Here is a 20,505-nt window from a genome sequence, read left to right as displayed (position 1 = left end):
CTTGTGAGACGGTCAGAACTGGGTCTGTGAGACGGTCAGAACTGGGTCTGTGAGACGGTCAGAACTGAGCTTGTGAGACGGTCAGAACTGAGTCTGTGAGACGGCCAGAACTGAGTTTGTGAGACGGTCAGAACTGAGTTTGTGAGACGGTCAGAACTGAGCTTGTGAGACGGTCAGAACTGAGTCTGTGAGAGGAGATACGTGGGGAGAGGAAACGAGACAGTGAAGACTTCCCCATAGATCCTCCCAGAATCCTGCCCCGGGCGGAGGTCTGCTGCCCAGCAACCTCTGCTCTTCCTAGTTTCCCATCTGAGCGTGTTTCCCACGTCCTCGCTGCCTGGCGCCTGGCCCACAGCAGGGGCACAGGAACGGTCCCTTGTCGTTGTCTCACCGCCAAGCTCAGGAGTCGAGAACTGCTTCCCAGCACTCCCGTTGTCAGGCCGGGTGGCTCAGTTCAGCGACACAAAGCGAGGTATGTTCTGATCCGATGACAGACCGCTACCGTTGTCGGCTGAACGGACACGTTGCTGCTTGCCGTGTTCAGGTAACGCCGCAGGTTTTTGACACTGAAAAAGCTGAGAGCCTTCCCTTCGGATACACATCCTCACGCTGCCTGCAGAGTCCTGGGCGCTGTGCCCTGCCCGCCGAGCGGGGCTGCTGTGGTTGCCCGTCTTTGTTTAACAGGCTTTCATTCTAGTGTTGTTGTTTTGACGTAAACAGAACAGGACGTAGAGCGTGTACACGCTGCATCGGAAAACCTGTGTTGAGCTCCCCAAAATAGACGTGCTTTACTTCCCGTTACTTAGCTCCCACAGCCACCCGCGCCACCCCCACCCCGTGTCACCTGTCCCCCAATGTCTCACCCCCTCTACCCCTCTGGTGTCCGGCAGTCACATCTGCCCAGCTGTTCTGTCCTATTGACTTACTCTGATCACCCTGGGTCAGGGTCACACCCACTACCCTCTTTTCCTTCAGAGACTTTCCAAAGCCATCTGTCTGCGAAGCCCCCCTTACTCCTTAACCCCAGCAAACCCGCAGAACCCCAGTCGGAACCGGTTGGGCCTCCTGACATGGAATGCTAGACGTTCCCCGCTCCCCCCACGTCCAGCCCCTTTCCCGGGGCCAGGCTGGGGGCCCCTGCTCTCACCGCTGTCCTCAGGGAGCCGCGCTCAGTGCTGGGGCCGCTCCTGCTCCCAGCACTGGTCTGGGGACCCGCCCAGAACAATGCAAGAACCTGCCTTCGTGTCACCGAACTCCAGCAGAAAAATAGGCAGCAATCAGAAAGAGCCCTCTAAAGTGACAGTTGGTAACAGCATCAGGAAGAAGAGCCTTGGTTGTGTCAGGGGACAGGGATGGAAAGTGACCACAGTGGCTGTCCTGGAGAGAACAGAGAGTGACCGCAGAGGCTGTCCTGGACAGAGTGGAGGGTGACCATGGTGGCTGTCCTGGAGAGAGCAGAGAGTGACCGCAGAGGCTGTCCTGGACAGAGTGGAGGGTGACCATGGTGGCTGTCCTGGAGAGAGCAGAGAGTGACCGCAGAGGCTGTCCTGGACAGAGCGGAGGGTGACCGCGGTGGCTGTCCTGGAGAGAGCGGAGAGTGACCGCAGAGTGTGTCCTTGACAAAGCAGAGGGTGACCATGGAGGCTGTCCTAGAGAGAGCAGAGAGTGACCACAGAGTGTGTCCTTGACAAAGCAGAGGGTGACCGCGGAGGCTGTCCTGGACAGAGTGGAGGGTGACCGTGGAGGCTGTCCTGGAGAGAGCGGAGGGCAGGACAGAGCGGAGGGTGACCACGGAGGCTGTCCTGGAGAGAGCGGACAGTGACCACGGAGGCTGTCCCGGAGAGAGTGGAGGGTGACCGTGGAGGCTGTCCTGGAGAGAGCGGAGGGCAGGACAGAGCGGAGGGTGACCGTGGAGGCTGTCCTGGAGAGAGCGGACAGTGACCACGGAGGCTGTCCCGGAGAGAGTGGAGGGTGACCGTGGAGGCTGTCCTGGAGAGAGCGGAGGGCAGGACAGAGCGGAGGGTGACCACGGAGGCTGTCCTGGAGAGAGCGGAGGGTGACCACGGAGGCTGTCCTGGAGAGAGCGGACGGTGACCGCGGAGGCTGTCCTGGAGAGAGCGGACGGTGACCGCGGAGGCTGTCCTGGAGAGAGCGGAGGCTGTCCTGGAGAGAGCGGAGAGTGACCGCGGAGGCTGTCCTGGAGAGAGCGGAGAGTGACCGCGGGGGCTGTCCTGGAGAGAGCGGAGGGTGACCACGGAGGCTGTCCTGGAGAGAGCGGACGGTGACCGCGGAGGCTGTCCTGGAGAGAGCGGACAGTGACCGCGGAGGCTGTCCTGGAGAGAGCGGAGAGTGACCGCGGGGGCTGTCCTGGAGAGAGCAGAGGGTGACCGTGGAGGCTGTCCCGGAGAGAGCGGAGGGTGACCGCGGAGGCTGTCCTGGAGAGAGCGGACGGTGACCGCGGGGGCTGTCCTGGAGAGAGCAGAGGGTGACCGTGGAGGCTGTCCCGGAGAGAGCGGAGGGTGACCGTGGAGGCTGTCCTGGAGAGAGCAGCAGGAGGCCGCTCTGTGAGCTGCGGAGTGGGCCGAGTCAGAGCCAGCTATGCAAGGGCAGCGGGGGACAGACAGGCCGGAGCAGTGCAGGGACCCGGCGCAGCTCCTAGGCAGAGAGAGGCCCGGAGGCTGAGCAGAAGGCTGGGTCCCCTTGGCTTCTTGCCAGCGCCACTCTGGCTGCTCCGGTGAGAGGAGGGGCAGTCAGGCCAGGTCGCGGGCAGGTGACCACGCTGGCACTGCAGTGGTGAGAATGTGTCAGCGAGGGGTCTGTTTTGAAAGGAGCTGCATGGGGCTGGCGAGTGAATTGGTTGGCTGTGTGGCGTGAGGGAATGAGGGACGCATGGGTCCTTAGAGTTTGGAGCCCAAGCAGTCAGCGCTGCGATGGGGAAGCCTGTGGCGGATGTGCTTGAGGCTGGCTCTGCTTTGTTGGCTTTTGGGTTAGGCTGGAATCAGAGTTCTGGTTGGATCTAGTAAGTTTGAAATCCTATTGACACCCCCTAGGGCTAGGCAGTCCGAGGGAGCCGGGGAAGGTAGCAGTGAGGCTCGCTGGGGAGAAGAGAAGGAAGAGGGGCGGGTGAAGCGGGAGGTGTGTGCCCGCAGGAGGACCCTGGGCCGTGGGCCTGTGTGTGTGTTCCTCCCGCCTGGCCCCTGGACGCCCAGGGGACGGAGGTCTGTTTGCTTCTTGCTGTGAGCTCCTGCCAGGCCCCTCCTCACACGGCCGCCCACCCCGACCTATAGCCCCCATTACTGCCAGGGTTTCACCCCGACAGCCACGCAGTGGAGGACTGGCCGGAGGCCCTGGGGCTGTGTCATTTAAGGGCTCCCTGTGGGAGGGGATTTCAATGTCAAGTTTTTTCAGAATTTTTGCCTGATTTGTATTAAATAACTGAAATGTTATGTACCTTTGGTCTCAAAATCTGACTTCTGTAATTATAGCTATCTGGGAATTTGTTTTAAGGAAATACAGATTAATATAAGTTTTTTTTTAATCAGAAACTTTTTAATAGAAGAAAAATATTCAAAATAATTAAAATATCCAGAACCTAAGGGCTTTGAGTGGGTTCTGTTACATGGTGACTTACTCAGTGCAGCCCATTAAAGTAGTGTCACTGAGGAACACTAACTGATAGGGAAAAACAGTCATCATGTGTTTTATGTAAAATAATAGTGTTGATAGTAAAGTGACAAGATCAGGTGACATTTCTGTGTGCCATGCACAATTCTGAGCCCCTAACCACAATCATCCGTGTGGATTGACTGTCTAAGAAACTCAGGCCCACACAGCTACACAGCCACACAGCCACACAGCCACACAGCCACACAGCTACACAGCGCGGTCAGGGTGTGACCTCAGACCCTGGCCCCAGGGTCTAGGCTCTGACTCCAAGCTCCACCCTCCCATGTTCCTGAGAGACTTCATTCTGAGCAGCGAGATGTACAAACCAGAATACACACGTAGCAGGTCAGCTGAAAGGCAGTGCAGGAATGTCGCAGTGATTAGCACTGGAGTGTGGAGGTATAAGCCATTATATGTATAATTTGTTCATCTGCATTTACTAAATGTATTCATTTTGTAATAAGAAAAAATCTCAAGTGATTGGGAAGGGCTATAAAAGGAAAATAAATGTTAGAAGGTATAGCTTTTAAATGGTAGGATTTCTTCTTACAGAGAGAAGTAAGGAATTTATCATAACTTCCCCGTAGTGAAAGGAGTCCTCAGGAAACTGGGCTTTGTGTTAGGAACTCGGAGTTAGCGTCTCAGGGTCGGGCCCTCGGACTCCAGGCCCTGTTTCCTCAGAGCAGTAGGCGCTGCTCATAGCGACTGAGATGAAGTCCAGCGGCGGCCACGTGTCTCTCTCTGGTTTTAGGTTGATATCCCTGAAAGTACTCAATAGCATTGTGCTGTTGGGAAAGTCGTGCCAGTACGTGAAGGAGGCCAAGATGGAAGAGAAGCTGTTTAACCCACCCCCCACCGGCACTCCCAGCAAACCGTCCAGTAAGTCGCAGAGCAAGTGCAAACCCTCCCAAGGTACGTGGGTTCTTCTCGTCACCTCCTGGGTCGTTTCCCAGAGGGCTGTCTGAACTCCCCCCAGAGAAGGATCCCTGCTCGGGCAGGATTTGGTCTCACTTTGCTTAGTTGTTGCTGTTAATGTTTCTGTGTAGCCCCCTTCCCAGAGGCATGTCCTGCGGTGCCCTCCAGTAGGTCACCAGGGGGCACCTGTCCCACAGGGACGGGGACGGGGACTGGATGGCAGTGACAGGAGAGGCAGAGCCTGTTCTGAGTGGTCAGGGAGAGGATGATCCGATGAGGGAGCCCGACTGTAGCAGGGCGGAGGGGACAGGAGGGGCCCGTCCTGCAGGCGTGGTGCCCGGGCTGAACCCTGACGCAGGAGAACTAGCGGGTGAGCTGGGTGGAGAGGGCACTCAGGAGAGGGGCCAGCATGAGCTAGCCCTGGAGGCCCAAGAAGCACCAGAGGAGTAGCGCTGTGGTTCCGGTTCCGAGAGGAGAAGTTTCTCAGCGGGAGAGATGCGGCCCGAGCTGGGCCCAAGCGCTGTCTGCAGGGAGGGCCCGGGCCGTATGCAGCGTGTGTGCGTCACAGGGCAGGGCTCCTAGTGAGCGGATGAAGCGTAGCCTCGCTAGGAACAGGGTTTTCATTATAAAGGACATGTAAGTACTGTTAGTTACATGGGGTCGCATTTGCTTCGCCACCTGGATAGATCACAGCGTTCACAGAGTGTCCTGTCATGTAGGCTCTTTCAGCTCAGCAGGACATTAGTGTCAGTCTTGCCTCAAAGAGCCTGCAGACTAATGAGGGGACCCTTAGGCACAGGTACAGGTCAAGGCCACTGAGTCCAGGCAGGGCTGTGTGTAAGGAGGGAATTTCGGATTGAGTTGTCTGCGTGTTTGTAGATGTCTTGGAGGTTGAGAGACCACAGGCCAGAGAACATTCAGGAAGGTGCAAGTCAGGCAGCTCAGGCCCCATTCAGGGATGAAAAGAGGGACCAGCTCTCAAGACGTGGTGTTCATGGTGTTTTAAAGGGAGTGAAGCACAGCCGCCAGGTTACGCAGAGACAGACAAGTGAGCTCACTATCCCAGCTGTGGGATGGTTTCAGCAGGTGCATCCGTCATCAGCACTCGTCAGAGTGTTCCTGGTCGGCATGGACAGTCCGGCTGTCTCCCTTGTCTCAGTGACTCTGCTCCTCTGAGGACGGGGTGGGCGCCTCAGAGGTCGCTGGGTCCCCGGCCCAGGCGTCCCCAGCCCAGGCGTCCCCAGCCCGGGTGTCCTCAGGCCCGGCTCCAGCATCCCCGTAGCCCCTGATAAACACTGGGCTCTGTTTATTGGTCTGTTTTTACCTCCGACGTGGCTTCCAGCGGGGGAGTGCTGACCAAGTGTAGCCAAGACTGCACGACAGACGTGGGCTGTGTCAGTCGTTTAGCCCTGCTGCCGGCCAGAGGGGCCACTGTTGGCGTTTTTGCCCTGGCCACAACCCGGCCGGGACTTGGTTATGTAGGAAGGAGTTTCTTAGGGGGAAATTCTGATTTTTCCAACATCAGGTAACAGAGTTACTGTGGGAAGTGATCCACATCATAGCCCTTCCATAAGAGTTTGGGTAAGCAGACAGAAATGACGTAGCCTCTGAGTTTCATTATAAATTATGGCTGTCACACAACATGCTGTTTGCTATCATTTACACTTTCATTCAGAACCACTATATTGATAAGCTCATATTTATTATAAGTTTAGAGGAAATCTTTTTCTAATTAAAGGCTCTGTTCCTCCCCCAGAAGAAACCCTGTCTGCCTCAGTCACCAGCCAGCCTGGCCATCAGAAGGAAAATGTCATACCATTACTTGTGACAAGCAGTTCTGATCAGTTTCTGACGACTCCAGACGGCGAAGAGAAGGACATGGCGCAGGAGAACTCGGAACTGAAACACAGGTCCTCGAAGAAAGACTTGTTGGACATAGACCGGTTCACAATCTGCGGAAACCGGATCGACTGAGTTCTGCAGCTCTGCTGACCAACGCCGCGTCCTGGAGTGGCCGGGCTGTGCTTCCCGGCGGACAGATGCGGAAGCAGCACTTAAATATTTATTTAAAAACTTAAGTTATTAACGGAAAGCAAGTCCTAGTATCTTTCTTCCAGTAACGTGGTCTGGTTGAAGGTCAGGTCACAGAACAGCGGCGCCCTCCAGTCGGACCGTGCGGGGGCTTCCCCCCATGGGGAGAGGCAGCGGTCACGTCCGGCCCGATGGGAACAGCGCAGAATCCCTTCTGCCCTGTCCGTCCGTGCTTCCAGAATGTCGGGTTTGGCCTGAAGGGCTTGTCGGGCGGAGGCCACGCCCCCAGAGAGCTGTGGCAGCTGTTCCGCGCGGCGCCTGCGCACTGCACACCGTTCTCACAGGCAGTCTCCAGCCCGACGTCATCTGCCAAAGCGTTTTAAAACAGAATTACACTAAGTCATGATAAATGTTCTTACTACCAGAATAATCCTTGAAGATGTATCTGAAGTGATCAGAATAAAAGGCTACATTAAATAAGACATGATGAATAGTAGCATTTTATAGAAAAAAAGTCCTAAGCCTATTTGTCTATTTTAAAAATAATAATGAATGAAGGTTATGCATCACTGAGAAATTGGGTCATAATTTTTCAGTTTACTCTTTAAAGGAAAATGTGAACCATGTATTGTTGAATTGCAGTGGATAAAATAGGAGTTACCTTACAAGAAGGTCCATTTTATACCGAGAGAGCAGAGCAGTGTTAAATGTATAGTTCACTGATCTCACTTTAAAACTAATTGCTTCACCAGCTGTTACAGTTCAAAGGATTTGGTGTTGAATAGCCTGAAGAACTGTACAAAATTCAAAGGTGTTGACTGTGAACTGAGTTTTTTAAGTAACAGTTTTAAGGTAAATAAGTGATTGAGCAGCGTCTTGTGCGCTGTCAAGCGCATTGGTTTCTGTTTGGAGTGTCCGTGCGTGTGCCTGCGTCTGCCCTGGGCTGGCCTGTGTCTGTGTGTGTCTGTGGGGAGAGATGTGATTGGCTGTGTCCGTGCCGGGGGGAGGGGCAAGCCCTGTGGGGAGAAACTCAGTGAGGTGTTTGGGGTGTGTGGGTGTCTGTCTGGGTGTGGGGAGCTGTTTGTGTGTGGATGTTGGAAACAGCAACCAAAAGGTGCTTTCTGGTTTTGTTTGAGGTCAAGGTTCCATTTCTGCTTGCTGACTCGTTTGTGGCCAGCACCATAGGACAAGTTATTTTTCACCACGTTTTATCTTGAGAAACCTCTTTGCATCATTATAAAAAATTTTACTGCAGCATCTAATTTCAGTGTCCAGATGTCACTGTTAACTGTTACCTCCGTTGACAGTTTCCTTCTGAGGTTCAGCGGCTGCGCTGACATTTCGGCCTGTGATGTTCAGGGGAGATTTCAGGTGATGTGGCTGTTTCCCCGGGGAGACACAGAGCAGTTTGAATGCTTTGTTTGCCTTGTTCATTTGACACACGAAAGTGAATTTTAGCATTTTGCATTAAACTAAAGGAATCTGAAGATTAATGTTCGCATAGGGTCAAAGGAAACTGTACAGAAATGCTTTTGTGAGACCATGAAGTGTTTCAAGTTTAAAATGAAAAAGACTTTTAATTGCTTTGTATGTGTTTCAGTGAAGCCCCTTTTTAGAATTTTTTTTTTTTCATCTTCACCAAAAGGAATGGTGTCCACGGTGAATAGGAATAGTTTGGAGGGAAAACTTTGCCAAACACAGCCCTAATCAGCACAAGAATATGTTGGGGGTGTATCTTTCAATGCAGCTTGAATTATTCTGTGACTGTGCTGTCAATTTCGGAAGGTGTTCATTTCCTTGGCAGAATATATGGGAGTTCAGAAAGATGTTCAGTTCTTCTGTCAAAATGGCATTCAGTACTAATTTTATAAATGCATCTTGTGTGAAACTCAATAAATTTCAATTTTGTAATCTTTTCTAACAAGGTCACTGAATTTATTTTGATGTTTACTGTTGTATTTGGTGGAGTGAATTTCCCGTTTTATAAGTATTTCTAATTGACAAGTGACAGGATTGTCTAATTTGAATTATTCTTTTGGTCTTAACAGCGACAAAATGTTGCATTCTTAAAAAAAAAAAAAAAAGGCTTGGCCTTGGATCAAGAACCAGTTCGTATCTGTCAGCAAATGAAGGTCCTTGCATTTTACACGTGTTTTGAATGTCACACAGTGTGCTTTTTACATCTGGGTGTCAAGGTCAAGACAGTGCTTTGGTTTTAAGAATAAGGCACATCATAGGTCCGACTTGTACTAGTGTTTTCTTCGGACTTAAAGCGCGAGCGCCGAGGCTCACTCAGGAGCCTGGCCAGATTCTCTCTGTACTTGGTACTCTTGTACTCCAGCTGGCATGTCCACTTGACGCTCTTTATTATACATGTCCGTGGAAGATACTTGCTATTATTAGATCCCCTAAGTTTTTCCTTCTGGAGATGTATCCATCCCCTACCTGTCAGGAGCTGATTTAGGGCTGTGTCAGCAGCGAACACAGCCCCTTCTCTGCTCTGCTCAGGAGACGACAGCAAGCACATTGGTGACATGGCGTGTGCTGGAGACGCAGCCTGTCCCGGATGACCCCTGTTTTCCTTCAGTTCGGAAATAAATCTAGTTCTGTAATGTGTTTATCTAAGTCTTATTTTTCTTTCCTATTGAATTTGCTTAAAATAAGGTCATTGTACAGCAGTTCTCAGTGCTTCTATGAAGTGCAATGAAGAATATGTCTGTAAGGCCAGTACTCACGGCCGTCGTGGCCATTTACACGCAGGTTCACGTTAGATTCGGGCAGACGGTAAAGAAACAGCGGAGCCAAAAAATGGTGGGCCATTGTTTATTCTAGCCTTGCACTGACCCTTGGGAAAACAAACAGGGAAAACACTTCCCTTTCACTCAGGGCTCCCAAAGCTACTGACATCCAGTTTTTCTTAGAATCAAAGACCCCCACCAGGCCTGACCAGCCAGTGGTGCAGCGGATAGAGCATCGGACTGGAATGCGGAAGGACCCAAGTTCGAGACCCTGAGGTCGCCAGCTTGAGCGCGGGCTCATCTGGTTTGAGCAAAAGCTCACCAGCTTGGACCCAAGATCACTGGCTCAAGCAAGGGGTTACTTGGTCTGCTGAAGGCCTGCGGTCAAGGCACATAAGAGAAAGCAATCAATGAACAACTAAGGTGTCACAACGAAAAACTGATTGTTGATGCTTCTCATCTCTCCCCCCACCAGTCTCAACAGAGCTCACAAGAGCCCTGACCTCTCTTCCTCATCTCCTCCTCTGCTCTCACTCTGCAAAAAACGGCTTCCTTCTTTCTCTCCTCCTTCCCTGCTCTTTTAAAACTTCTTGGTGCGAAACCCCTCCTCCAGCAAACATTAGCATAACAATGGCCCTTCCCAAGCAGGTAGGTAATTAGCAATTTCACAGTCCACTGCCATTTTTAACAGTTAAAGTGAGCAAACTCAAAAATCATATTTTACAAACTTATTTGACCAACAATGTCCTTTTACCAAAGATGCTAGTTACCCATAGGGACATACAGTTGTACCTGGGCACCAAGCTGTCTATGTAAAGACTACACCCCTGAGTTCCTCTGGCTGTTCCCAGCGGCCGAGTGACCGGTTCTCACGGGGGGGGGGTGAAGTGGAAGGGGTGTATGCCAGTGTGGGTCCACACCCCTTTTCTCTGCTCCCGCCAGGTGTGCCCCTATCACGCGGACAAACGCTCAGCACCGTGGCATGCCGGAAGGCTGGAACCTGGGTCCCTGAAGGCCTCCGTGGAGCCGAGCTGCCCATCAACTTGAAACACTCAGCGTCGCCTCTACACAAGAGAGAGAAACGCCTTTGTTCCTAAGCCACTGAACCTGGAGGCTCTGTGCCAGCCCACATCCGCACACCGGGGAATCCGAAAGGGCCTTTTTACAGACCTCCACGTCAAAGGAGGGAGGTGTTAGACCTGGATCTCGACAACACATGCTTCTGAAAGTACTCTTGGATTCGCATTTACTATTTGTTGTTTTAGGGGAAAAGATAAAGATTACCATGCCCCACTTACTCAGCGGTCAGCCTCCCAGTACCCTGCGCCATTTTGAACTGAATGCTACACTTACTCTCTTCAGTGGCAAAGCCCGATGTGACCATGGACCCTTCTGAGCAGCGTTTTGGCCCCTTATCTCTCAGGAGCGTTGTGCGCACAGTAACAGAGTAGATGAATGTAGCCTACCAGCACAGAGAAGTGGGAGAAAAATAAGTTAATGTGTCAAAAAGCAGCGAAAATGTCACATGGGGCCGATTTGAGGAGACAAACGCCATCCAAGTGAGTGCTGGAAATAGCCCTACGTCATGGCTTAGTGGGACAGGTGACGTTTCTAAGGGCCTGAGATGTCAGGGGTGGTGTAGGTTATGTTTAATCTGATTAAGGAAGAATATGTACAATTGAGGGTGGCAGTTGTTAAGGGAAATTGGCATTTCCAAGGTGGTTTTAGTGATCCAAAAAGTTTGCTACTGCTCAGCAGTGCGGGCAGGGGCTAGATCTTGTAAATTGTAAAGTGTGACATAACTCGTTCGAGGTCACCCAGCTAGCACGTGGCAGAGCAGAAAGTCAGACCCCTTTTGTAGCCGGATAACCTGTGCTCACAACCTCGGTGCTACATGCTGCTTGTGACAGGGAAGCCCAGCCACGGAGACCCTTACGGAGGCAACGGCCATCATTTGTGCCAGAGTCATCGGACTGAAGGGGTGCAGGGTGTAGTGACCTTCTGTTTATCAGAGGTCTGGGATGATGACCCCTCCAGGACGTGCAAGGGAGGGCCAGCTGGTGTGGGAGCCACGAGCTGCTCTGAGTGGCACTGCCAACCTCAGTCTGTTCATCTGTAAATTGGGAATGACACCCACTTCTCAGGGTGTGGGGAGAAGCAAATAAGAATGCTAAGTCCCTGCACAAATCTAAGTTGTGCACACCTACATCACCTGATGCCTCATGGTCTAGATTAGTGGTCCTCAAGGTGTGGACCCTGGGCCACCGGCATCCCATCACCTGGAACATGTTAGAAATGCAGTGGCTTGGCCCTCACCCAGACCTGCTGACTCTGGGAGTGGGGCCCGGCCACCTGCTGTTACAGCCCGGCGGGGGGGGGGGGGGACCTCACCCTTCAACATGAGATCCACTGGCCCAGCGCCCTCGCTCTAGGATCTGGACCTCAGGATTGTGGGGCCAGAACCACTCCATCTGCTTTTCAGAAGGTCAAGATGGGAGAGACAGAAGTGGAATTTGGGGCCAAAGCTCTTCAGCACATGCCTACATTTCAGATAAAAGGCTGCCTTTTACTGATGTCCGGCTGCTCGAGCCCAGGCCGCAGGATAAGGCAGAGTAGGGCTGCAAACCGGGGGCTCCCAGGGTTCCTCAAACCTCCAGCTGTGAAGGCCCCATCCCCTCCCACGGGGGCGGGACCCCTCAGACCAGTCACGCAGAAACCAGAGAGCACCGGGTCAAGACGCCACAGGACGCTCCAAAGCGCTAGTGACCACGTGGAGGGCTGGGTGCAGCTGAGCACCGTCACCCTGCGCGAGTGACCCCTTCCCGCTCTCGGGCACCCTCTGCTCTGGGAGCCGGGCTCAGCGCAGACCGGGCAGGCGGGGGCCTGCTCTTCGGAAGCTTCTAGTCCAGTGGAGAAACCAGATGATGAACGTGGGAACGCGGAGTCCTGGGGAGGGTACTGGGTGCTGTCGAGAGAGTAAGGTAATGAATGAGATGGGGAAGTGATGAGAAATCCAGACTGGGCGGTCAGGGAGGCTCCGAGAGGTCATGCCCTCCGAGAGGTCTTGCCTGAGCGGCGGAGGAATCCTGTCCAGGCAGACGGATACCAGCAGGTTCCCAGCTGCAGGGTGAGAGTGCGCATGCCCAGGCGGATGGATACCAGCAAGTCCCCAGCTGCAGGGTGAGAGTGCTCATGCCCAGGCGGATGGATACCAGCAGGTTCCCAGCTGCAGGGTGAGAGTGTGCGGGATATCCCGCGGGCGGAGGTTCAGGGGTGCTGGGGGACATGGGAGGGGGACAGTTTGCAGCGTGAGAGCAGTAAGGGGCAGAGAGCAGAGGGCTAGATGCAAGTCCAGGGCCAGGAGGAGTTAGGATATTGCCTTTTCTGCTGTGTGGACGCTGAGTCCCAGGGGAGCTGGCCTGCACTGAGGGACCCCAGTGAGGGGCTGTCTCTACGGAGTAAACTGGGCTCAGGCAGCCTGGAGCCAGGCCGGGGCGGTGCCAGAGGCCCCCCGCCTACCCCGGCTGACCTGGCGCGGTCCCACCTCGGAAGGCAAAGCAGCAGACCGCAGGAACCACTACACCTCCAGGGACCACCTCCAGGGGCGGCGGGGACAGGACAGGACTCGGCCTAGACTTCCTCCCTTCCACGCTGACACAGCAGGCAAAATCGGTTTCTGTCTGATTTTCTGTTTCTTGCGCAGGTGACGGATCATGATAACGAGCGACCTCCAGATCTGCCATTGTGAAATGATTCCCAGCCGCAGGTGGGAGGATCTGCTCAGGAGCCCGGGACGGAAGCCGCATTTCCAGGAGGGGAATGGAAGGAAGTCTCAGGAGACCAGACTCGGCTCCCCGACTGTCAGGTCTGGACCGAGAGCTGGCGGTGGGAAGGAGCTGTGGGCGAGGGGAGATGAAGCCTTGCCGTTTCAGACCCTCTGCATCTTTAAATGGACTCCCTTGCGGCGATGATGGAGATAAATGTACTGTTCATTTCTCCTTCCAAGATCACACGTTGAAAGACGAAGTGGGTCCCAGGCTGATGGAAACCCCTTGAAGATGCTCTGACGAGGCACCTGACCTCTGTCTACCAGGTCTAACCTCTCTCCCCAGGCAAGCTGCTTTTCCCCCCCCACTTTAAAAAAAAAATTAACTTACTTTTCAATACAGTTGACATACACTATTATATGTTTCAGTGCACAACACAGTGGTTAGACATCTATGTACCTTATGAACTGCTCCCTCCAACAAGTCTAGTGCCCAACTGACTAACCATACACAGTTATTAGAGTACTATCGACTATGTTCCCTATGACTCTCCTTATCACTGGCAACTTGCTTCAAGCTGCTTTTCTCCTGTATCACTGATAAGTTGTCACCCGGCTGTGGCTTGAACAAGAGCTAGAGTAGTAGTGATAATAATAATAGCCTGACCAGGCAGTGGCACAGTGGATAGAGCGTCGGACTGGGATGCGGAGGACCCAGGTTCAAGACCTCAAGGTCGCCAGCTTGAGTGCGGGCTCATCTGGTTTGAGCAAAAAGCTCACCAGCTTGGACCCAAGGCCGCTGGCTCGAGCAAGGGGTATTCGGTCTGCTGAAGGCCCGCGGTCAAGGCACATATGAGAAAGCAATCAATGAACAACTAAGGTGTTGCAACAAAAAACTGATGATTGATGCTTCTCATCTCTCTCCGTTCCTGTCTGTCTGTCCCTACCTATCCCTCTCTCTGACTTTCTCTCTGTCCCTGTAAAAAATAATATTAATAATAATTCTTAAAGCTGTACTTATTAGGCATCCATCACAAATCACCACACAAGGCTCTTTTAATTCATGCCTCATTTAACCTGTGCAATGTCCCTCCCTGCAAGTCCCCATTTTACAGATGTGGACACTGAAGTTCAAGAGGCTCTTTTCCCAGCCGTCACCCAGCGAGGAAAGAGCAGGGTCCCTCTGATGGCAGAGCGCCAGTCCTCCCCTCTCTGTGCCGTGCATGGACCTCAGGACTGCCCGCTACGAGAGCCCTCACCAGCGCACACAAGGTGTGCTTCTTAAGTCAAGTCATTTCCTAACAAAAGCACACACAGTTAACCAACAGCCTGTTCCTTTGCCCCTACTCTCGGGCGATGTTTTCCGGGCTCTCACGGGACGCTAATCCTCCGTGGACTAGGCGTGCTATTTTTAGAATTTGGATTATGAACGAAGTGTTTTGGTTTTGCTGCTTATAGCTGTATCACCTTTCTTTTCCCCCTAAGGAGCCACGGCAGCCCGAGGCAGAACAATGTGGGTTTATGTGATGCCTGGCACTTTGCAAATAGTTTCCGCGTGGCTTTTCATCCCCCCTGCAGGGTGGGTACAATGGGATACTGATGTCCTCCTACCAACCAGGAAACCAACGCCCTGATTTTCCAAGGTTTGGGTGCAGTCCCAGGACCCGGGAGGAGGGCTCCCCACCATGGGTCGGGCGTGGGCTTGCTAAACACATAGTCATAATACGCCTGGCATTACTTCCTCTAAGCTAAGGAGGGAGGGGACAGCGCCCCTCTTCCCGCCCTGAGCAGTGGCAAACACCACACATTGTTAAAACTTTTATTAGCTTTCTTTCCCCAGTGATACATATGAGTTATGAAGAAGAGAAGTCAGAAGAGTATTCCGATAAAGGGAGGGGAGAGTGTTACTTATCATTTCACCATCTAATTTGGTGCATGTTCCTTCTTTCCCACTGCTTCTGATAATATCTGCACACACATGGGCTTCTGCATGAAAATATGTTCCAATGGGATGCCCCATGCTGGTTTATGACATACTTCATTTCCTTTACATGTGGTGGGAATTTTTCCGTAGCAACAACTGACAATATTTTCAGTGGCTGAATAGAATTCCAGATACGGTTGGATCGTAATTCACTGAAGCGTTTCCCATTGGGCATTTGTCTGATTATTTCTTCAGGATAAATTCCTGGAGCTGCAGGTACTTGGGCAAAAGCGCCCCATGTGAGTCATGAAATTGCTTTGCTGAGGGACATGGCGGGGGGCAGGCCTGGAGCCCCCCACCCACCTCAGCCCTGGTCGGATGGCTGTCATGCATGCCAACCTTACAGGGGTTTAAAAAAGGGTACTTAGTTCTAAGAGTGTGATTAGGCATTTTTAATGCATTTATTAGATATTTTTTCATTTTTTCTTAGATATTTTTTCATTTTAATGACATTATTCATATCTTTTTCTTTTGGGGGGCTCAGCCACAAGTGGAGGGCTGGAAGACAGAGACTCGAAAACCTCCTGATTGGCTCAGACCAGCGTCTCTAGAAATTTCTAATGGAGTGCCATAATAGGAAAGGCATTTGACATTGACGCCCAGTGTGCACACACATGTGTGACTGAAAAGTGAAAAGAAATTAGACAATACTTACCGTTACTCTGATTTATTCAAATATTTTGTTTATGTTTTTTTAATGTTGTTCATACCCCATTAACTTGGCAGCATAATCTTGGGATGGGCTGCGTCCTATAGTTCAAAAAATACCAGCAGCTTAAACCAAATCTCTCACGCAGCCTGGAACGTAGTGGCACTGAACAAAATAAGGGGTCCATTAGCACAGAATGAGAGTGGAGGTCAGGGCCACCCAAAATGGAGCCAGAAGGATGGACAAGGTGTGACAGGTGAGGACTGGGACAGGGCAGGGGGCTGAGGACACAGCACTTGGCTGTGAAATGACCCCCATTCTGTCTAGACTGGACACAGAATCCCCCCAAGTGGAGGGCTTTGCTCAGTCTCCTTTGTGTTCAGAAATGACTCACTCTTGTTTTCACCAGCGGTGCTTTTCCGTTCTGGTAAAAGAGTGCTTCGCCCAGGCTTTGATCGTGGCCCATCCTGGTGTTTTTAGTGAAAGTCCTGGCTTCTGTCTGTTTAGGGTGTCAGCTTCCTTGTCATGAAGAAGAGGGTCGGTGATGACGGACAGAAAAGGGGTCCCATTCCCACGATGCCTTTGTGACTGTGCTTGTAAGGGGGAGATTGTCGGACACGTTATTCATGGACGCTGCAAAAGTGTGTGCTCCCCGAATGAAGGAATCTTGCTTAAAAGAAATCTCCACTTATTTTCTTCTATTCACTTATTCATAAATTCAATAAGCCAAGAGAAGACGCCCCCTCCCCCAATCACTTTTACTGCCCTGCAGGGCCTGGAAGCAACAGCCCATGGAACTCATGGTGGGAGTTACCGGAATGATGCTGTGCTATGGATATGTTGTCATGTGCTGCCTCGAGTCCTTGGAAGATGGTGTCAGTAAAGAATTAACGAACAGAGAAACAAAATCTCCATTCTCTGGCAACGTTGGGCTCCCCTGGACTGATGGCTGAGAGAAATAAATGATCACGATGTGATGTTAATAAAACCTTGTGTTTTGCTAAGACCTGATACTTTCCGGACTGTGTTCTCATCAATTATTTAATGGAGGAAATGCGTTTAATTACTCTCATTTTTCAAAGTAGGAAAACAAGACCTGGACAGGTGAGATAACCTGCCCTACACTAACCTGGCTGGTGATGGAGACAGGACTCCCGCAAATGCAGGCCTCTGACCCACAACTTGGTGCGCGTCGCACCACGTCCTCTGAGGGGAACACCCTACTGCCACCGCAGGTTAAACGCCTATGATTTCCTAATTAAAACGACATTAATGAGCTCTTGTCATTTTACCATAGATGACTGCTCCTGATGTAATCTTTTCTCCATTTTGCAAAAATCCTTTTCCTTCCTATTATTTAATTAGGTCACAAGATAGACCCCTGGCAAGCTGCTGACTGGGTTTGCAAAGCTGAGGCTGCAGCTCAGTGCAGAAGGAAGAGCCTGAGTGTGAACTCCATCCTCTCTCCCTGTATTTGCGAACTCAGTCTTTGCTCACAGAGGCAGCCTCGCAGGTTCTGGGGGCGGGGGGGGTATCCTAGCGTGGGCCGTGTTCCCTCTCGCTGTTTTGATCAAATGACAATAAGCTTTTATTTTTAACTGGCCACTTACAACTCACCAAGAGCCTGCATACCCTAGCTTACCGGCTGTTCAGAGGGCCCTGGGAGTTTATACCCAATCCCACTGCCTAGTGTTTATGGGGCGCTTCTCACCATGTCTGGACTCGGCTAAAATACCGTAGGTGCTCAGGTCCCTCGTTCTGCACAGACATTCTGAGCTCAGTGCTCGCTTATATTTATAGATAAGGCTTTGAGACTTGGGGGAAGCAGCAGGTTCAGAGGAGCGCAGTAAGCGGCAGTGGCGGGAGTCAAACCGAGCAGGCTGGTTCAGGCTCCACCGGGACCCGCGTGCTGCCTCCGCACTCCCTCCGCGGCCCTGGGGTGTGTGTGCAGGTGGCCCCTGGTCCTGTCGCAGAGCGGGCGGGGGCGGCAGAGCAACAAAGGGTCTTACAATCGTCCTCTCCTCTGGGCAGCACGGGTGTCAGCGGCTTCAGCACAGGGAGCCGCAGGGTGCAGAGGAAGGAACCCACTTCTGTTGACGGTCTGCCTCCAGCCCAGCAGAAGCCTGGGAACTTGCCACCCACTGTCTCCATCCTCCCGGCGAGGGGATCTGTCTTATCTCAGGTTTATAATCGAGGAGCCGGTGGTGAGGGAGGCCAAGGGAACCCGCTAAGACCGTGCAGCAGGTGGAGATGAGAACTGAACCCCATTTGCTGACACCGAAGACCAGACCTGTGTCCCGCCAACTGAAGAGCGGCGTCATGGCCCCACCCACGATCAGAGGAGGCAGTTTCACTGGCTGGTGCCAATCAGGACGGAGCGTGGTGCCGGCCAACAGGACACCCGTGTAAACCGGCCTCAGGCAGGAGTCAGAAACCCTCAATGATGCCAAAGCTTCTGTTTTTTGAGGATCAGGCCCAAGGCACAGAGCAGATGGAATGCCTCATCCTTAGGCAGGCCACACGTGGTCGGTCATATCTAAGAACAACACCTGCTCACACTGAGGCGCTGCCGCCTGCTGGGCGCGGGGAGCGCCACCAGCCAGTGTCCCCGTGGGAAGACTTGCCGACTCAGGACCCCCCCGGAGACCGGGGACCCAGCAGAGGAGCTGTACAGCAGCACATCCAAGCGGAGGGCTGTCTTCTGCCTCAGGAGGGTGGGGTTTCTAGACGGGGCTGGATTAATGGAAAGGAACACTGGGAAAGATGCGGGTTCGGGGGGACCCCGTTCCTGTGGGGTTCAGGGAGTGGAGCTTTTCTCTGCTGCCCACGGCCACCTCCTCCACCCCCACCCCGGCCCCAGCATGGGGTGTTGTGAGCACCTGTAGGTCCTCCGTGGTGAAGGGTAGGGTTTACTGATCTGCAATATGGGGCTGATTACGGTGCCTGCTTCCTCAAGTCTCTGCCTGCTCATTAATCGAGGCCACCTTTGTAAAGCCCTTGACTCAGTTACTGGCCCTTACTAAACTTGAACTCCACAAACATTCACCATATTGTCATTAGATTTTTTTTATGTCATTAGATTTTTTTAAAAAGAACACATGATGTTTCTCACAGGGTTCTTGATACTGTAGGGGTTCAGAATGAGTCAGCCCAAGTCATTTGGATTATTTTAAGCTAAAGGCAACCAACTGAGACCCTGCAGGCTCAAGAGAAACTGTCACACACCTGCCCCTTAACTACTTTAAAGAATTTAAAACCTAGAGGTTTTGCTCATATAAGAGATGACCTTTTGACCTATCTAGAGGGCAGGGTGAATTACTAATTCCTGAACATCTGCTCTTCTTCTTGTCCTGAGAAGGCCCATCCTTCCCTCTGAAGCCCCAGGGTGCCTAACTGTATCCCTACCACAGAAAGTCGTATATACATATATATACACACACACACATATATGTATGTATGCATGTATACATACATACATATATATACATATACATGTGTGTATGTATCTATATAATGAAGAGATATATATTTTTTTCCCTTTTTGTCTCTGAACCTCTCATGTATGTGGGTATCTCTGCTCTCTCCTGTATGTGGAGTTCCCATATATATATATGTATGTAATTAAATTTGGTCATTTTCTCTCGTGAATCTGTCTCGTGCAGGTTTAATGATCAGAAGAGTGGGAAGAACCTGGATAGCTGGAGGAAAGTCTTTTTCCTCCCCTACACTGTTAACACAAGTTAAGGTGATGCCTAGAAATTTGTAGTGTTAGAATAAATTATAGTTCATCTATAGAGTGGATTTCCATGCAGATACTTTAAAATGTACTAAAACCTTTACTGAAATAGGAAAAATGTTCACAACATTATTGCTAAGTGAAGAAAAACAGGCTGAACCATAATAACATGAAACTATTTATACAAAAAGTCTTGACAAAGGTTCCAAGGTCAAACTGTTGAGTGATTATGTGTGTGTGATCAGACTTTTAAGTGATTTCCCCCGCTTTAAGTGATTTTAAAAAAATAAACCTTGTGTTTTAAAGAACAATTTTAGGTTCACATCAACGTAAACAGAGAGTGATATGGTCCCTGCTTGCCCCTACACCCACAAGCTCCTCCCACACTATCAACACCCCCACAGAGTGGCACATTTGTTACAGTCCATGGCCCTACGTTGATGCACCATTTGCACCCACAGTCCATAGAATTCATGAAGGTCACTCTGGGTGTTGTACATCCTATGGGCTTGGACAAATATCTCATGGCATGTATCCATCCTCATAATATACAGAATAGCTCCACTGCCCTAACCCTCCTGTGCTGTTTGCTCGCCCTTCCCCACCTCCTCTGCATACACTGATTTTTTTACTATCTTCGTAAGTTCGTCTTTTCCAGAAGGTTACAGAGTTGGAATTGTACAGCATGTAGCCACTTCAGACTGGCCTCTTTCACTTAGCAACACACACTGAAGGTTGTCCATGTCCTTTCATTGTCTGGATGTATTACCGTTTATTTATTCATTCACCTACTGAAGGACGTCTTACTTTCATGTGATAGGAATTATAAATAAAGCTGCTAAAACATCAATGTGTTGGTATCTGTGTGAACATAAGCTTTCATATTTTTTTAAATAACAGCTTTATTAAGATATAATTTACATATCATACAATTCACCCATTTAAACTGTACAATTTCATGATTTTCAGCATCGTTATAGCATCGTGCAACCATTGCCTCTCTCAATTTTAGAACATTTC

The 20,505-nt window shown here is 51.3% G+C and overlaps 1 protein-coding gene and 1 long non-coding RNA gene across 2 annotated transcripts in view; both read left to right on the top strand.

Moving 5' to 3' along the window:
• TAPT1 (transmembrane anterior posterior transformation 1) overlaps window positions 1-9,224 on the top strand; it is a 64,409-nt gene extending 55,185 nt beyond the window's left edge. Inside the window, exons 13-14 of the mRNA XM_066384495.1 lie at window positions 4,418-4,578; window positions 6,338-9,224. Coding sequence (XP_066240592.1) covers window positions 4,418-4,578; window positions 6,338-6,555 — 379 coding nt within the window. The 3' untranslated portion in view covers window positions 6,556-9,224. The remainder of the gene's footprint in view (window positions 1-4,417; window positions 4,579-6,337) is intronic.
• Window positions 9,225-14,178: 4,954 nt separating this feature from the next.
• On the top strand, window positions 14,179-16,740 carry LOC136405980 (uncharacterized). Its single transcript, XR_010751602.1, has 3 exons — window positions 14,179-14,388; window positions 14,602-14,695; window positions 16,257-16,740. It is a non-coding gene; the product is annotated as an uncharacterized lncRNA (long non-coding RNA).
• The last annotated feature ends 3,765 nt before the right edge of the window (window positions 16,741-20,505 follow it).

The sequence above is a fragment of the Saccopteryx leptura genome, chromosome 5 (genome assembly GCF_036850995.1).
Source record: "Saccopteryx leptura isolate mSacLep1 chromosome 5, mSacLep1_pri_phased_curated, whole genome shotgun sequence".
Classification (NCBI taxonomy): Eukaryota; Metazoa; Chordata; class Mammalia; order Chiroptera; family Emballonuridae; genus Saccopteryx; species Saccopteryx leptura.
Note: the sequence above shows the minus strand (reverse complement) of the source record. Positions and strands in the feature narration are given on the sequence as shown.